General features: G+C 38.7%; 1 protein-coding gene across 1 annotated transcript in view; it reads left to right on the top strand.

Moving 5' to 3' along the window:
- Window positions 1-11,524, top strand: part of CDH17 (cadherin 17) — an 86,298-nt gene extending 74,774 nt beyond the window's left edge. The window contains exons 14-18 of the mRNA XM_037058738.1: window positions 893-1,023; window positions 3,205-3,444; window positions 5,243-5,359; window positions 5,479-5,592; window positions 10,622-11,524. Coding sequence (XP_036914633.1) covers window positions 893-1,023; window positions 3,205-3,444; window positions 5,243-5,359; window positions 5,479-5,592; window positions 10,622-10,719 — 700 coding nt within the window. The 3' untranslated portion in view covers window positions 10,720-11,524. The remainder of the gene's footprint in view (window positions 1-892; window positions 1,024-3,204; window positions 3,445-5,242; window positions 5,360-5,478; window positions 5,593-10,621) is intronic.
- Window positions 11,525-12,007: the final 483 nt, after the last annotated feature.

Genomic DNA, 12,007 nt, shown 5'->3' with positions numbered 1-12,007 from the left:
TGTTGCAGAAGTGTATACTTGAAATCTGTATGATTTTGTTGACCAGTGTCATTCCAATAAATTCAATAAAACGGAAAAAAATTTAAAAATCATTAGTCAAAAACAAGTGAATAAAAGTTTGTTTGAGTTTATGAGTGGGAAAACAAATTCGCTTAACAAAATTTCTCAGCTAGATCAAGGAAAAGATACAGCTATTCCTCGGTCTTTCTGCGTGAGCTTGTGCAGTCTCTTCTGCTTAAGGCTGCCTCCTTTTCCTTACCTTAGTTAATATCTACTTCTTCGGAAAGACTGCTCTGAGTCCCATGAACCTCTCTGGGATTCCACTGGGCCCCTCCTGTTGTCTTTGCCACATTTTATTGGAATTATCTATCTCTGTGTCTGTCTCCTCTATGGGCCTAAGAACCCCTTTTTCTAATCTCCTGTCTTGGTCCACCACCTGGTATTTGCTAAGCACTCAACAGATGTTTGTTGAATGAGTGTTCACCCAGCCACCAGCAGCCTCTGAGTATCCACGCCTTCACACAATGCCTCCACCACTGGGAGTTCAAGTTTTCTTAGAAGGGTGGTTTGCTAATCAGTTTTAATAGGTACTTCCAGATTGTTTTCATTGGAATTCTTTGATGGACAGAAAGGTTAAACATTTCCCTCCCCACAGTTTGTGACTATACCTTTTCAAATAAAACAAGCACAGCTACCACTTGGTAAAGATGATCAAATCCTTGTTTTGAAGATAGGTGGTATACAAATAAAAGCATTAATAATGATCTTTTAAATATGCCATGAATATTATGCAAGGGATAGTGTTGACATAATAGCATAGTTATGCATAAATTACCTTCATGTTTTGCATAAAGTAATGTGGGCTTTCTTTTGCTCTTCTCACCTTATGAAGTTATTCACTGAGAGGCGACAGGAGAGGTTGGCTCAAAATTGACCCTGTCACTGGCGAGATCTTTAGTGCGGCTGCACTGGACAGAGAAGCTGAAAGTCTGTATCGGGTAAAAGTGGTGGCAACTGAAGTAGGTGAGCAAAAATAAAAAGTAATAAGTTGTTAGGGGATACATCAATAGAAATAGGAGGGAGAGAAAGTGGGTGGAGAAGTTCACAGGGTCAGATTGTCAGACTATCTTATAGTGGAAGGACAAGAAGGGTACCAAAGTGGAGGGAACTACTTCCTGATTTTGTTCAAGAGAATTACCTGTGCCCTGAGCACCTTCAGGGTTGTCCCTAGAGTCTGGCTAGGGTTCGTGGATGCTGCTCACTCTGGTTCCCTGAAGGGGCTACAGCTCTAGGGAGGTCCCCTTGTGCCTGCTGAACTGCCCAGCTTCTCCAAAGTGGTTGGGGGTTTCTCCTGAAATGGGGTCAAACTACTGTCTAGCTGACCTATGTACTGTTAATTCCTCCTTTAGCCTTAAATCTCAACAGCTCAGAACTCATCCTTTTTGAAACAAAAGGCTTTATGTGATGTTCTCACTTTGATATATGCCAGAATCACCTGAGGAGCTTGCTCAGTACATACTCTGGGAGTTCACCTACTGATTTTCATCCAGTCTGTTTGGGTGGCCCAGGGTATCTGTGTTTTGATGAAGTGAGGTGAACTTTGGAAAACACTTATTATTTAAATAAGACAATGATGTTTATCTTTATGTAACCTTTTCATCCCCCTTAATTTGACTGTGGGTGATACATTTCACCCACTGGTTCTAAATGTGGAGTTCCAGAGAATTAAAAAAATTAAAATGAAAATAAACTCGCAGAAGTTGTATCCTTACCAGTGACAAGACTGGTAATTAAAGTATGGAGCTTCTTTGCATTTAAATGGAACTTTTCAACTTTGAGTCAGAATTCTGTTCGTACCAAAAAATGAGAATTGAACAAATTATGACTAAATACATACAGTGTTAGACCAAAATATAGACTTTCAAAATGTGTGCCCCAGGGTTAGGAGCTGGAATGGGGAGCATTTCAGTAGGTAGGAATCACAAAAATGTTACCCACATGTGAAAGATGAATGAAAACAAAGTACCAGGGTCAGATGAAACCAATGGAGGTAGAAACACAGAAGCGTGTGCCAAGTTTTGAAGGCACGTGTGTGAGTGGACCGGCCACACCAAGGCAGGCCAGTCACTGGGTCTCTCTTGCTTGTTTCTAGTTAGCACGTTCCACTGTCACATTGTACACATTTAGGTACATTCTTGATTTAACAGCTTTAACAGCTCCCAGTTAATCAGGAGGAGCTTCTGGCTGGGCCTTCATGCTGTGCGTTCCACTATGACACACTGTGGGGGGTCAAACGTCACTTCCCATGCTTTCTGAAGACCATTCACATTTAGCAAATTTATGAATGAAAACCAGGGTTCAAAACCCTGCTCCATTTTGCAGTTGTCCGCCCTGAAATGGTGCAAATAGGTGAAACGACCTCAAGAGCACAGTGGCTTTTCCTCCTTTGATTAAGTGTGGTTAGGGGCATGGAAGACAGTTAAAAAGAAAAAACAGAAAACAGAGTTCACTGCAGTTGAAGCGGGTTGGAGCCAGGAATTGTAGAAACGGTATCTGTGATTGAGGTCAGGGAGAATGGGAACAGTGTTTCTGCGTTGTACTGACAGCCCCATTTAAGCACTTGGTGTAATGACTTACTCCTCATACAACGCTATGGGGTAGGTACTTTTATTGACCATATTTTACAGATGAGGAAACCAAGGCACTGAACAGTTAAGTAGCTTGCTTATGTTCACATAGTTACCAACTATTCAGGCTACCGAGTCCAAATTTTTCACCACTCTTGTGTAGCCCTTCACTATTTTCTAAGAGCATTACTGGTGGAATCCTCACAAAACCACGTGTATTAAGCTGAAGATGTGAGGCTTAGAGAACCTAACAAACATGCCTAAGTCAGGGTTGAGGAGCAATTGAAGGTACGGGCTCTAATGGCAGAGCTTCTGGGTTGAAAACTTCTCTTTGTGTATGACCTTGGGCAAGTCACAGAACTTCTCAGAGCCAGCACATAAATCTTAGGCATTATTATTATTAAGACTATTTAACCAGGCAATGAAAACAGGTCTGATTCTAAAAGTTTGTTACCTTTCTACGGCCTCAATATACCCGACTACTTGAATTGTAATTTTAAAAAAAGAAAGACAACATTCTTTCTTACTAAGAGGACATGAGAGAGCTGATGCCTGTTTCCATCACTCCATCCCGTAGGTGGATCCTCCTTGAGCGGCATGGCGGATTTCCACCTAACCCTCACGGATGTGAACGACAACCCCCCTCGGCTGGCGAAGGAGTACACAGGCCTGTACTTCTGCCATCCCCTCAGGGAACCCGGCAGTCTCATGTTTGAGGCTACAGATGATGATCAATGGTCCTTTCGGGGTCCACAGTTCACATTTTCCCTTGGCAGTGAAAGCTTCCAGAAAGACTGGGAGGTTTCCAAAGTCAATGGTGAGTTGTCCAAAGTACATTGAGTAAAACACGGCTGGTTGCTGCAATTAGTTTTTATTTGCCTTGATGTGCTTGCAGCACTCAGCACAGTCTCTTTCTCCCATGCTCCAGGAAGGAACGTCATGCTTTGGGAACAGGCACAGGGTTGCTCTTGCATCCTATAACATTGCAGACCTCATCATCAGTTCTCTCTCTTTTTTTATATTCCATAAATTTTCAGTGACACCAATCAATGTTGGATCTTAAACCAGTCTTCTGTTCCTGGGATAAAGTCTACTTGGTTGTGAAATATTATCACTTTTTAATATTGTTGGATTGGATTTGATAAAATTTTAAGAATTTTTACATCTATATTCATGAGACATATTAATCTACATTTTTCTCTTTTTTGTAGTGTTTTTGTGTGGCTTTGATGTCAGAGTGCTGCTAACCTCATAGAATGAGTGGAAATGTGTCCTGTTCAGTTATCTGGAAGAGTTTGTGAAGTTTTTTATTTCTTCCTTAAAGTTTGAAGCCATGTGGGCCTGCAGATTTCTTTGTAGGAAGTTTCATCAATAAATACTTCTTAATAGATATAGGGCTATTCAAATTATAGAATTCTTCTTGGTTGAGCTGGTAGTTTATATCTTTCATATAATTTTCTATTTGATTTGATTTGTCTAATTTATTGGCACATGTTATTTATAATATTATTTGATTATCCTCTTAATATCTGCAGACTATGTAGTGATATCACCTCATTCTGATGCTGGAAAATAATGTCTCTTCTTTTTTTTCTTGATCAGTCTGGTGAGAGATTATTAATTTTATTGATACTCTCAAAGAACCAGCTTTAGATTTCATTGCTTTTATTTTTTATTTTGTTTTATTTTATATTTTATTGATCAGACACATATTATTTCCTTTCTTTTTCTTATGCTATATTTAATTTGTTCTTGTTCTATTTTCATTTTGGTGGAAGCTGAGATAATTAATTTGAGAACTTTTTTCTGTTAATGTAGGCATTTGTGCTATAAATTTATCTATTTAAATTTATTTAAATGTATCTCTTTTACTGCATTCCACAAAGTTAGATGTATAACTAACTTTGTATAACTGAACTTTTCATTCAGTTCAAAATACCTCATATTTTTCTTTAGATTTCTTCTGTGACCTATGACTTATTTAGAAGTATATTATTTACTTTCCAAATACCTATATATTTTTAACTTAATTCTATAGTGACCATAGGACATTTGACTGAAATACTTTTCAGTTTATTGAAACTTTTTTCTTTCAGTACTTTAAAGATATTTCTCCACTATGTCCTGGATTGCAGTTTTTGTTTCTTTGAATGTAATGCTTCTTTTTTTTTTCCTGGATGCTTTTTAAGATTTTTCTCTAAATTACTAGCTTTAAGCAATTTGATTATTATGCTTTGTCATGGTTCTGATTTTCTTTTCCCTGCAATTTGCTGATCTTCTTAGATTGAGGATTTAGTTTTTATTAACTTTGGAAAAAATAGCAATTATTTGTTTAATGGCAACTTTATAAAACATCACTACTTGGAATAATGATAGCTGACTATATTTAGTATTTGTTTCTACAGAAAAGTCATGAATTGAGGACTTGAAAAATGCTTTAGCCCTTTTTGACATTATGGTAGGTACAGGGAGAGTGGTGATACTTCAATCGTTTAACTCATATCTAACCGGTTCCCAGTCACCCTTAGTATGTGACATGGAGATGAGATTTATTGCTGCTGATCCAGGGTCTGAAGTTGTGTTCCTTGTCATTTATTTTACCCCTGTCGTGACAGGAACTCATGCCAGACTCTCCACCAAGCACACAAGCTTCGAGGAGAGAGTGTATAACATCCCAATCCGCATCAGTGATGGTGGCCGGCCACCCTTGGAAAGCACGGTCTCTTTACCAGGTCGGTATTTTGCTGCAGGCAATTTGGGGCATTGTCATGGGTAGTTTGAAAGAATTCTTGTCTTTGATTCCTCTGTTCACTTAAAAATATAAACTACCAAATATCATTCTGTTTTTCAGTTACTTTCTGCACGTGCACGGAAGGAAGTTGTTTCAAGCCCGCGGGTCACCAAGCGGGAATGCCTACTGTGGGCACGGCAGTTGGCATACTCCTGACCACGTTTTTGGTCATTGGTGAGTGGAATATCTCAGATTCCAGGATTTCTGTCCTGGTCTTCAGAAACATTAGCTCACCTAAGGGTCCATCTAAATGGGCTGCTGTGGTGGCTTCTCCAATGGCAACCTAGACAAGAGCCAAGAACATGGATTACCAGTAAACTATATCAGACTTTCCTGGTTGGAAGGTACTGTTTTAGTACCACCATCCACCTCTCATTGCCTTGTGGGTTACTTTGGGAAATATTATAACGTAAGAGGCTTGAAAACATAAATGGCTATATTTAAAAGAAGGGCTGAGATTATTTCAAGTATTCTTAATCTTTCTCTCAACATCTGGTCTTTTCTGCCATGGTCCAATCTGTCACACTGGACTCTGATTCACAGCACTAAAGGGCAGCTCATTTCCTTACACCCTTCCATTCAAACTCCTCATTATTATGGCATAGAAGGGCCTTCATGACATGGCCATTACCCATCTTAACATGTACATGGTGACCATCATTTTTCCCTGAGGACATCTGATGCACACCTTTTATACCAGCTGAACTAGCATTTGAGGTCCCTCTCAGTTATCAAGATCCCCTCTACCTCTATTCCTTTTCTTATTGTAATTGACCTCCCTTCTTGAAAGGGTTTTTGAGGTTATGCACCAAACAGCTGTTTACTAATATGACCATTTAATCTCATAATTTTGCTACAAGTTAAAGATTGTGTGAGTTTGGTGATATAGAGAGATAGAAGTAATAGAATCTTATTATTTCATATTTCTTTGTCAAATAGGGTTGAGATTAATGCAAGATTCTTTTTTAAAATAACATAGAATAAAGGTTTATTAAAGTATAGTTGTCATACAATATTATGTGAATTTAAGGTGTATAATTTGGTTATTCAATAATTTTACACCTTAAAAGTGATCGCTGTAATAAATCCAGTAACCATGTGTCATCATGCAAAGTTATTACTAGTGACTATATTCCCTATGCTGTAGATTACATCCCTGTGACTTACTTATTTTATAACTGGGAAGTTGTACCTCTCATTCTTTACCTTTTTTTTGCCCCTTTACCCATGCTCCTATCCTCTGGCAACCAACAGTTTGTTCTCTATATCTGTAAGCCTGTTTCTGTTTTGTTTGTTCATTTGTTTTGTTCTTAGATTCCACGTATAAGTGAAGTCGTATAGTATGTGTTTATTGCCATTTTGTTAGTTGTTTTCTAGTTGTATTTGAAGTTCTTCTCTGTTCTTTTCTTTTTCTCATGCTTCCACCCCTTGTGATGTGATGAGTTTCTTTAGTGTTATTTTTAGATTTCTTTCTCTATTTTTTTGGTGTATCTATTATTAGGGGTTTGGTTTTTGGTTGCCACGAGAGTCATATATAACAGCCTACATATGTAACAGTCTATTTTAAGTAGATGATTGCTTAAGTTCATCATTCAATGCTTAAATGCATTCCAAAAGCATTACATTTCTACCCTCCCCCATTTTATGTTCTTACACTATATGTCTTTGTATATTTTTATCTCTTAACTAATTATTATTGATATAAATGATTTTACTACTTTTGGTTTTTAACCCTCATATTAGCTTTGTAAGTGGGTGATCAACTACTTTTACTACATGTTTGCTTTTGCCAGTGAAATTTTTCCTTTCATATATCTTCTCATATCTAGTGTTGGCTTTTTCCTTTTCTGCTCAAAGAAGTTTCTTTAATATTTATTGTAATGCTGGTTTTATGGGAGTTCCCCTGTATGTAACTATTTTTTCTCTTGCTACTTTTAAGATGTTTCTGTTTGTCTCTAACTTTTGAGATTTTAATTATGATGTATCTTAGCAGGGGTTTCTTTGGGTTCATTATGATTTTTTAAATATATTTTACTGGTTATGCCATTACAGTTGTCCCATTCCCCCCTTCACTCCTCTCCACCCTGCATGCCCCTCCTCCACCATTCCCCCCCCTTTGTTCATGTCCATGTGTCACAAGTTCTTTAGATTCTGTATTTCCCATAGTACTCCTGTCCTCTCCCTGTCTATTTTCTACCTACCGTCTATGCTACTTATTCTCTGTACCTTCTCCCCCTTCTCCTCCCACTCCCCTGTTGCTAACCCTCCATGTGATCTCCATTTCTATGGTTCTGCTCCCGATCTAGCTGTCCTCTTAGTTTGCTTTTGTTTTAGGTGTGGTTGTTAATGACTGTAAGTTTGCTGTCCTTTCACTGTTCATATTTTTTATCTTCTTTTTCTTAGATAAGTCCCTTTAACATGTCATATAATAAGGGCTTGGTGATGATGAACTCCTTGAATTTGACCTTATCCGAGAAGCACTTTATCTGACCTTCCATTCTAAATGAAAGCTTTGCTGGATAGAAAAGCTGTAGGTCTTTGGATTTCATGACTTGGAATACTTCTGTCCAGCCCCTTCTTGCCTGGAAGGTCTCTTTTGAGAAATCCACTGACAGTCTGATGGGAACTCCTTTGTAGGTGACTGTCCCCTTATCTCTTGCTGCTTCTAGGATTCTCTCCTTCATTTTAATCTGGGGCAATGTAATTATGATGTGCCTTGGTGTGTCCCTTCTTGGGTCCAACTTCTTTGGGACTCTCTGAGCTTCCTGGATTTCCTGGAAGTCTATTTCCTTTGCCAGACTGGGGAAGTTCTCCTTTATTATTTGTTCAAATAAGTTTTCCACTCGTGGCTGTTCCTCTTCCCCTTCTGGTACCCCTATAACTCAGATGTTGGAACGTTTAAAGATGTCCTGGAGGTTCCCAAACCTCTCCTCATTGTTTTTGAAATCTTGTTTCTTCCTTCTTTTCTGTTTTGTTTATTTCTTCCTTCTGGTCCACTCCCTTGATTTGAGTCCCAGTTTCCTTTCCATCACTATTGGTTTCCTGTACATTTCCCTTCATTTCACTTAGTGTAGCCTCCATATGTTCCTCTAATTTATGGCTAAAAATCAACCAATTCTGTGAGCATCCTTATCACTAGTGTTTTGAACTGTGCATCTGAAATGCTGGCTATTTCTTTGTCACTTAGAATTATAGGGTCTGGGACTTTGAGCTGTTCTTGAGTCATAATGTTTGGTCTGTTTGCACCTGTTATGTTTGAGGGGCGGGGCCTTAGGTGTTTGCCAGGGCCAGGTGACCCAGTCGCTGGGTTGTGACGCGGTCTGGCTGAGTGGTCTGTTGTTGTTGGACTTCCGAACAATTCAATTTTCACTGCTTTGGCTGTGTTTTTGTTTCTAAAACTTCGCTGTCTTTAAATTATTTGTGGGAGGGGGCACAGTGTTTCCACCTATGCCTCCATCTTGGCTGGAAGTCTCAGTTCATCATGTTTGGGACTCTCTGTGCTTTCTGTATTCAGATATATGTTTCCATTGCCAGGTTAATGAAGTTTTCAGCCATTATTTCTTTACATAAGTATTTTTTCCTTTCTCTTTTTCTTCTCCTTCTGGGACCTCTGTAATGCAAGTGTTAATAAACCTGATATTGTCTCAGAGATCTCTTATACTCGCCTGATATTTTTTTAATTCTTTTTCTTTTTGCTGTTTTGATTAGGTGATTTTCACTTCTCTGCCTTCCATATCACTTCTCTGTTCTTTTGCATCAGCTCATCTGCTGTTGATTCCCTCTAGTGTGTTTTTCATTTCAGTTATTGTATTCTTCAGTTCTGATTGGTTCTTTTTTATAGTTTCCATCTTTTTGTTGAAGTTCTCTCTGTGTTCATCCATACTTCTCCTGAGTTCAGTGAGCACCTTTACGATCTTTACTTTGAACTCTTTATCTGAGAGATTGCTTATCTCCATTTCATTGAGTTCTTTTCCTGTTTTTTTTGTTTGTTGTTGTTGTTTAGAATATATTCCTCAGTCTCCTTATTTTGCCTAAGTCTCTGTGTTTGTTCTACACATTAGGTAGATCAGCTGTGTCTTGCAGTGTTGAGAGTGCCCTTGTATAGAAGTTTTCCCATGGGGCCCAGTGGCACAATCCCTCCTGGCACCAGAGCCAGGGATTCCTGGGGTATCACACGTGGGCTGCATGCACCCTCCTGTTGTGGTTGTGACATTACTGTGTATGCATGCCATTGGTCAGGGCTAGCCACTGGCCTTGCTGGCCGCAAGGCCCAGACACAATTGTCATGAGTGCACTGGTATGTTGGAGAGACCCCTGGCTCCACTGGCTGTGACATTTAGCCACAACCACTGCTGATGCACTGGTGTGCCATGTGGCTGTGAGGCCCAGCCTCTATCCACTTTTTTGGGTGCATTGGTGTGGGTGGACTAGCCCACCAGATTGAAGAGACTCCAGGGCCACCAGAGGTGACCTACCAGGGTCCTTGCTTTAAATTTCTTGATGCATTTCTGAGCATCCAGTCTTTTCTGTCAAAACCCTCCTGTGAACTTACTGCTGAGTTAATTTTTTAAAAAATAACTCCCTTTTCCATATTGGTCTCTGACTTATAGTATACATTTAGTGCCAAATGCACAGTGTAATTTTGTAGAAGTTCAGAGATGGGAGAAATCTGAAATATTAGGTAGTCTACTCAAACTGGAACCATGAGGAAGGTGCCAAGAAAACATAATATTTGGTGTGAACACAGTGAAAATAGGCTTAGGTATGTGAACAGGTCTGAGAACAGCTTTCTGGTTGTTCTGATTAGACTATGTCTTTTACAGAAAGGGACAAAGGTCTGGAATCAATATTTATTGACTATGTGCAAAATTCGGGAATTCTGTCATAATTATGCACTTAGTTTTCAGAGGAATGCAGGCATTAAGTTCTATTTTCCTTGATAGAGACCAAGAAATAGCCACAGCTTAGAATGATTTGAGACTTGGTCCATACTTATGAGCAATAAGATAAGTGCTAAGCTTACTTGTCCAAGAAGGCCAAGGCCTAGAATCCCTTATTCACCAGGACAACGAGACTTTGTTGAACCACAAACAAAAATGGAATTGTATGAGTCATTTTTTTCCTACCATGGTGCTACTTTCTAAATGAATGTGACAGTACATTTCAAGATTCCATCTGTCTGACCCTGAGTTTTCTGTTTCAGGTATAATTTTAGCATTTGCATTTATCCCAAAGAAGAATAAAGGCAAAGACGATGTTGAAAGTGCTCAGGCATCTGAAGTCAATCCTCTGAGAACGTGAATTTGAAAAGGAATGTTGATGTTTGTGTACCAAGTGCTATTTCAGTAACACAACCATTTAATCCATAATTTTGCTTTTCATCCAACATGTGCACCATAATTTTTTATCGATATACCTTCTTGCCTTTTAATATTTTATTACTTTTAGTTATTTTGTGTGCAATAGACATTAGAGATAGTTTCCATTTTCCCATGATACCTTTCTCCTCTGCAAAAGTCTTAGCTATTTATGCCAAAACAAAATATATGTTTTTCCCCTTTAGGGAAAGATGCAATGATGAAATAATCTGTGCATTTTTTCTTCATCAAGGAGATTTATCAGTCACCCACCACAGAACTTCCTGAATTCCATTTATACTTTTCATCCACCCCATGTCTCACTCCTGGCTCCTTCAGTATTCCACAAATTTAGAAATATTTCTTGGAGAAAAGACAAAGTAAAGTATTATTAACAATTACAAGAGGACCCTTGCCCCTTAGTTTGAACAGAAACTTTGGTGCCATTTTAGCCTTTCTTAGTGCAGTGTGACTTATGCTGCTCTACATTTGAGGATTCTCCCCTCGGGAATGTCGCAAACCCACTGCAGGCCACATGGGGCCCTCCACAGAGACCAGCCACTGACAGGGTTTACACAATACCTACTACACTTACATACTTACATGCTGCGCATGTTTTCTTTATGTGTATATTAACGGAGTTTTGGTTATTGTATATTTAATGTGTTGTGGAAAAGGAGGAAGCGCGAGAGAAATAGTGACAAAAATCAAGATTAAATGTTGGCTGTGGCTGTTTTTGTTTTCCCGAATCTCTCTTGTTCTCCTTCCTTGTTCTTTGCATTTGTTGAGTAAAGGGCTGGATGACAATGGTTACCTATTATTTACCAAAATTGTCTTCCATGTGGAATTATCCCAAGAGGAGGGGTCTACAATGAAATAAAAATGCACTGATCACATGACCATGGATTGAAGGGTTTAGAGCATATACACTAGGGACCTTTTTAAAATTTAAATGAGAACCTTTGAGATTTGGAAGCATGTCTAGGCCCAGAGCTATTGTATGACTCCCAATTTGAGCCTTGAAAGCATTCAACATTACACAACCTCTCAGAATTTTCAAGAATTTTTTGAGCAGCACTCATATCTGAAAAGTTGCTCTTACAATGATGGCTGAAATCAGGCCACAGAGGTATATTTTTTATAAATAAAGCTCTTTATGGGATTTTATTACACTTTTTACATCAAAAAAAGTGAAACAAAAGAAAAATATTCAAATCGTTTTTAAGACTTTG

Source organism: Sturnira hondurensis, unplaced genomic scaffold (assembly GCF_014824575.4).
Source record: "Sturnira hondurensis isolate 20B ecotype Veracruz unplaced genomic scaffold, ASM1482457v3 Scaffold0010128, whole genome shotgun sequence".
In the NCBI taxonomy this organism is placed as follows: Eukaryota; Metazoa; Chordata; class Mammalia; order Chiroptera; family Phyllostomidae; genus Sturnira; species Sturnira hondurensis.
This window is presented reverse-complemented; position numbering and strand designations above follow the sequence as displayed.